This window comes from Populus nigra, chromosome 4 (genome assembly GCF_951802175.1).
Source record: "Populus nigra chromosome 4, ddPopNigr1.1, whole genome shotgun sequence".
Taxonomy (NCBI): domain Eukaryota; kingdom Viridiplantae; phylum Streptophyta; class Magnoliopsida; order Malpighiales; family Salicaceae; genus Populus; species Populus nigra.
Window position 1 is genome coordinate 1,725,500 of NC_084855.1, and position 7,135 is coordinate 1,732,634.

The following is a 7,135-nucleotide window of genomic DNA, read 5'->3' on the forward strand; positions in this document are numbered from 1 at the left end:
CTCCTTTTATTGACTTTCTAAGCTTAGATATTAGGGCAAGTATTGAAAAGAATTTGACAGAGGTCTTAAAATTCAGACCATCAACTTTTAAAATTGCATAAAAATAAACATAATTCAAGCTATAATAAACTTTAATATAAAAATACATAAGCTGGTCCGGACACTTAAATTAAAAAAACAAAACAAAAAGGTACAAAGAACCTTAAAAATTCAACGGAGCTTGCGTGAAAATTATTCGAGGTCAATCTTCATATTAAGCTCCGTCGTTTATTCTTATTATTACACACAGCATGCAAACCTTGAAAAACAAAAAAAAACTACTGATTATGGGCTGATTCGTGTTTTATTCATAGAGTCACGATTTCATGATGATGTTCACAATTCCTTTACGCATCATTGCCCATCACAGCATAGGCCTTAGGCACGAGGCAGAGGGCGTCCCTCGTACGCATAGCAAGACCGGGTTGCGTATGAACGACGTCTATGTCTTCCCTCTTCATCCCACCAGGCATTTCCCAGTCGAATTTGTAGAGAAGATTAGAAAGTGAAAGCTCCACGGTGGCAATTCCCATATATATACCAGGACAAATTCTTCGACCCGCACCAAATGGTATCAGCTCAAAATCTTGTCCTTTCAAATCAATAGAACTGCCCAAGAACCTATCAGGAATGAACACATACGGGTTCTCCCAAACTTCTGTGTCCCTTCCAATAGCCCACGCATTGACGTAAACTAAGGTCTTGGCTGGTATTTCGTACCCACCTACGGTACACTCCGTAGTTGTTTTTTTTTTTTCATTATTGAAGTTGAGAATAGATAAATATAAAAAAGAAAAAGCATTAACAGTGTGAGCAGAGCTTTAGCTTTAGCTTTAGCTACATAGAGTATAGCCAGAGCATCAACCTAATTACAATAAATAAATACAAGAAAACCTAGAACCCTACTATTTGGCCAAGCAAAAACAAACCCACACTAAATCAGAAATTAAGTAGACCATGCCGAAATACATTCATGATTCCTGTATAGATCAGCACCAGTATACCAAAAGGAAGAGTTGAGATTCCTGATCCATCCTGCAGCAAAGTAAAACAAAAGCCATAGGATATCTTTCCATATTGGCTTTTGATCCTCGAATATCAAGTTGTTTCTAGCATTCCATATAGTCCAGATAGTGCTAAACATAAAGCCCTCCCAAACAGATCTTTCAAACTTACAGTGGTTGCCCTGCAAAAGACCCAGCCACTGACATTGAAGGTCGTCAAGGCCATACGGCATTACCCAGCTCAAACCTCTCCAAGCTACAATTTTGTTCTATAGTTTCCAAACCACTTGGCAATGCAAGAGGATGCGGGATACAGTTTCTGAATGCTGCTCACAAAAAGGACACCTGTCCTCCTGAGGGCTTAGAACGTGCCTCTTCACCAGGAAGACTCTTGTGCAAAGGCCTTCATTTAAGGCCAGCCATAAAGTCATTTCTGATTTTGGAGGGCAAATGGATTTCCATACATTTGTGACATAAGTTGTAGAACCAGCATACCTGATTCTTTCAAGGGCAAGCATACAAGAGTTGACAGTATAGTCTCCGTCTTTCCCCCACTCCCAAATCAACCTGTCTTCTTTCAATCGATGAATAACTACAAGATTAAGATCAGACATTAATCTTTGAACTATCAGGGTCTCATTAGCTTTGAGGGGCCTTCTCCATTTCAGATTCCAATACCAAGTATCCTCTAACTAGTATCCCATCTAACTAACAAACCCTAATTTTAAGGAGGACAGGTGGAAGAGGGCCAGATAATAATTAGCTAAGCAAAAACCAGTCAACCAAGTATCTAACCAAAATTTAACATGATTACCATTACCCATTTTAAGTTTACAAGCAGCTCGAATAAGAGAGCTATCATGATTACCTCCGTAGTTGTTTCTCTTGGGATTAGTAGTGGTGCTGTTGGTTGCAATCTCATGGTCTCTTCAACCACAGCTTTAAGGTAAGGCAATTGTTGAACATCATCTTCGTACACAAAACCTTTATCTCCTATCACCTTTCGAACTTCTTCTTGAGCTTTTCTCATTGCTTCAGGGTTTTTCATTAGAAGGCTCATGGCCCAGATCACAGTAGCAGCAGCTGTATCAGTCCCACCAACAAATATGTTCTGCAAGGATCAGGAAAATAAAATAAAATGTAAGGATGATATTTGAAACCATTTACAATATTCAAATCCAAATCATTTTGCTTGGGAAATGAAAATTAAAAGGCCGAATTTGAGTCGAACTTAGATTACCATTAGAATTGCTTTGATGTGATCAAGCGTTAGTTGAACTTTAAAAGTGCGATCCTTGTATATTTGAAGCAAAACGTCAAGTATGTCCTCATGGTCTGGCTTCGGTCGCTCTGGATCAAGATGTTCATCAATGATTTCTTGGTAGAAAACATCAAACTCTCTGAAATTTTTTTCAAGACGATGGGAGAGTCCCGCGAGTCTATCAACCCATCCCATGTATGGAAAATAATCAGAAAGATAAAACATCGTAAACAGGTCTTGAGTTTCATTAAGCAACGCATGGAACCTGCTTCCTTGAATTCCTCCATCCTCGTACCTTTTTCCAAAGGCAGTTCTGCATATGGCTGTGCTTGTAAGAGACAGCATTGCTTCAGTCAAGTTGAAGGGTTTAGAAGCAAGAGCTGCTTTGGAAATTTTTTCAATCATATGCGATACCTCATCTTCTCTGTTGGTACGAAAACTTTGCACTCGTGTCGAGTTGAGGAGATGAACGACACATATTTTTTTCATCTCCCTCCAATAAGCACCATATGGTGAAAAGGCCAAGTCTAAACCATTGTAGGAAAATTTTTGCTGGACAGTCAAGAGAGGCCTGCTACAAAATTCAAGATCATGGGTTTTCAGTACCTCTTCAGCCATTTTGGCTGAAGAGACCACGAGGGTTCGCTTGAAACCTAGCTTTAAGGACATGAGGGGGCCATATTTTTGAGATAGTTTCCATAAATGCGTTTGAAGGTTTGAGCTATCAAGCTGGTGCAAGTTACCTATCAAGGGAAGACCGTTGGGGCCAGGAGGGAAACGAGCTCTTTTAGAGATTTTGTTTTTCTTGAGAAGAAACAAGAAAATGATGGAGAGGAAGAGAATTACGAATATGAGTAATGCCATTATGATCTGAGTATTTTTGAGCTGTGAATTCTGCGATTCAAGCTTCAATTATATAGAGAGTGTTTGAGGGTGAGTGTATTTTTTATTTAAAAATATATTAAAATAATTTTTTTATTTTTAATAACTATATCGATGAAAACATATAAAAAAATTAATTTAAATATTTTTAAAAAAATTTGTAAATAAAAAAAACAGAGTCCAGTTGCAGTGCAATAAACAAAACAAAACCTTATGTAAATAGATTTCTATCATATTAACTTTTATTTCGAACATTTTATTTGTGTATATGCACAAACTTAATTGAAAATATTTACTTCATGTTTTGACTTGAAAATTTTCCTCAGCAATTATAATATAACAATAGAGCCTGTGTTTGAAATTGATCCATATATAACATGATTATTGCGTATTTGATGAGCAATAATCATGTTATAGAAATCATAACAATAGCCTGTGCATTTTGGAGGGCTGTTCAGTAAACTCATAATGAATGTCTGTCGTCTAGATTTTATACTATATAGAAATCTAGCATTCAAACCTATTGCCTTTTATTATACCAAGAGAACGATACTACTACATACTATGGTTTTCAATTCCAGCCCGTTTCGTTTGAAATAGCTGGTGTATCATGTTCTAGTTTTTAAAAATAAAATAAATAAGAATAAATTTTATTTTGTTTAAAATCTTGGCTTATTTCATAAATTCTGTCTAAATTCCGGTTATTTCTGCCTCGACCAATCATTTTAGCCAAATAATATGTGTATTTTTTGTTTTTTTAATCTTATCTATCAATTCGATCATTGAATTAGATTGAAATTTTACAAAGAGCTATTGATATATTTTTATATCTCAAGTTAAAATATTAGGATAATAAAAAATTAGGAAGGCCTTGTAAGATTGCTGATGGTGTTTTCATAATTTTATTTAAATTTATAATTTAATTTGATTCGAAAGGTTATTTTTGTGTTCTTTTTTTTTTAGATTTGATTTTTTTCATTTTCATCATTCAACAATAAGTTTATTGAGAATTGAGTTTTATATTTTGTTTTGATTTGCTTTATTTGGGGTTATTATGGTCTCATAATCTAAGTCACAAATTTGAAAGGCTATGAGAATTGAGTTTCAAACTCCACTTGCAGCAAGGCATTGTCCCACTTCTTTGATTTATCAGTACAGACACTTCGAACCATGTTGCCAAGCGTTCTATTAGTCACCTATTTCTGGCCATCTGTTTGTGGATGTGATGTACTGCTACGTTTCAAGGTACTACCGAAGAGCTTCCATAGAGTAATCCAGAAATGACTCGGAAATTTGGTGTCACGATCAGATGTAATAGTTTTGGGTACACCATGAAAACCATAGTTATTAAACCCGGTCCGGGTGTTGACCCGGCTAAGAGGCCGGGTTCTGGGTTTTATGGGTCAACTCGGGTCAACCCGGAAAAATTAAAAAATATTTAAAATTTAATATTTCATATGAAAATTTTTTTAAAAAAATCCATGTTGTAAATAATAATATTTTAAAAAAAAATATCTCACATTAAAAAATATTATATTATATTTTTAAATTAAAGTATTTTTTTTTAAAAAAAACATCTTATGACTTAAACTAATAAGCACAGGAGCAAATATAATCACAGGAGCAAAGATAAAGCTAGCTAGGTCACATCAAGGGTGAGGAAGGAATACACCGTATGCATCATGTCGTTTGTTTTATGCGGGCTCTTAATCTCATCACCATCTCCTCACAAAGTTTATCTACCCTCTTTGGCTTCATCACAAGCAACCAAACACCACACAAACCCGGAAATTAAAAACAGTCTGCTACCTATTGCCTCTCTCTCTCTTGAAAGAGTTTGGTCCCTTTTACCTTTAATTTCCTTTAAGTTACAGTCATCAATAGTCACTTCCCAACTCGATCAATGGGTGCTCATTGGTCTTCTTGAAACTCCCCAACTATCGCAGCTTTCGATTGGGAGAGCCTCGAGCATCCAGTATATGACATTAAGGACTATTCCTCCGTGGAGTAGTCCACTCATAGAACAAGCATGTAAGCGAAGCAAGAAAAAGGCTTTTTATTTTTTAGATCTCTCATCTGGTCAACAATACACATTCTTTTATTCAACAAATACATCCCTTGCCTGGAACGAGTTCAAGGAGGATGGCAGTCAGGGGGCACATGAAGGAGCTGTATTTTTCAGATCTCTCATCGGGTCTCGTCCGGGTTTGCCCGGGTCTCCCGGGTCGACCGAGTTATTGCCCTGGCCGGTCTTTTATTAAACCTGAACCGGTCCAGCCATCGGGTCAACCGGGTCCTAGGTCGACCCACCGGGCCGGGCCAGGTTTAATAACTGTGATACAAACGCACCACCTCTCTGAAAAATAGTCTGGCTATGTGAGTAGCGTCAGAAGTCTTTCTACAAGCTATAAAATATGCCATCTTAGAGAAACTGTCAACCACAATAAACACAGAATCAACCCCACTTTGGGTTCGAGGAAGCCCCAACACAAAATCTATGGAAAAGTCTTGCCAAATACTGCTAGGAACCGGTAAAGGCATATAAAATCCAGTATTTTGAGTTTGTCCCTTTGAACCTAACAAACATAGCAATTTCTCACAATTTTGCCAATGTCCTTCTTCAACTGAGGCAAAAAATAACATTCCTTAATTCCTGCAATTGTTTTGTCTCTTCCTAGGTGCCCACTCAAACCGCCTCCATGAATATCTCGAATAAGCGTCTCTCGTAAGGATGAGCTGGGAATGCATAACTTGTTGCCTTTAAACAAATATCCTTCTCTCATGTGGTAGTTTGAAATAGGTTGAATTTGAACACACTTCACCCAAACTTCTTTGAAATCAATATCAGCTTCATATAATTATTTTAGAAATTCAAATCCCACAATTTCTTATGCTAAAGTAATCAACAAGTCTGCTCTCCGACTCAAAGCATCAACAACACATTTGGGAGTCCAGATTTATGCTTAATTACAAAAGGAAACTTCTGAAGGAAAGTGGCCCATCTGACATGCATTCTACTCACACTCTTCTGCCTATTCATGAACTTCAAGGCTTCATGATCAGTGTAAAGAACAAATTCTCGCTGCACTAGATAATGCTCCCATTGCTTCAACGCATGCACAACTGTATAAAATTCTTGATCATAAGTACTCCATTTTTTACAGGCTTCACTTAATTTTTCACAGAAGAATGCCAATGGTCTTTTTTCTTGAGACAACACAGCTCCCACCCCCAATCTACTTGCATCACATTCGACTTCAAATATCCTTTTGAAGTTGGGAAGGGCCAATACCGGTGCAGTGCTAAGCTTTTCTTTAATCAATGCAAAACTTTTATCTTGTGCTTCACCCCAATAAAACTTCCCTTGCTTGAGACATTCAGTAATAGGGGCTGCGAAGGTAATAAAGTTTCGTACAAAACACCTGTAAAAAGTAGCAAGGCCATAGAATCTACGTAACTCACTTACAGTCTTTGGAGTTGGCCATTCTTTGATTGCATATACTTTGTCCTGATCCACATGAATTCCATCTTCGCTAACAATATACCCCAAAAATAGCAGTTTATTTGTAAAGAATGTGCACTTCTTCAAATTAATATAAAGCTTATTCTCTTTCAAAACATCCAGAACTTGTCTTAATTGCACCAAATGTTCATCTTTGTTTTTACTGTAAATTAGAATATCATTCAAATACACAACTACAAATGACCCAATAAAAGGATGCAAAACCTGGTTCATGAGTCGCATGAAAGTACTTGGTGCATTTGATAATCCGAATGGCATCACTAGCCATTCATACAGACCCTCATTGCTCTTAAATGTCATCTTCCATTCGTCCCTTGGTTTAATTCGAATCTGGTGATAGCCACTGCGCAAATCAATTTTTGATGGCTCTTCGATCTTACATATCCTCCAACCGCGGAATTGGAAATCTATATTTGATGGTGATTT

At 36.9% G+C, this 7,135-nt stretch overlaps 1 protein-coding gene across 1 annotated transcript; it reads right to left on the reverse strand.

The window, feature by feature from the left end:
- Nucleotides 1-220: 220 nt before the first annotated feature.
- Nucleotides 221-3,183, reverse strand: LOC133691968 (cytochrome P450 83B1-like). The gene is made up of 3 exons (XM_062112601.1): nucleotides 2,284-3,183; nucleotides 1,912-2,154; nucleotides 221-773 (listed from the first exon to the last, which is right to left on the reverse strand). Exons 1-3 carry the CDS (start codon nucleotides 3,166-3,168, stop codon nucleotides 387-389), a joined length of 1,515 nt encoding a protein of 504 aa, XP_061968585.1. The 5' UTR covers nucleotides 3,169-3,183; the 3' UTR covers nucleotides 221-386.
- Between the last annotated feature and the right edge of the window lie 3,952 nt (nucleotides 3,184-7,135).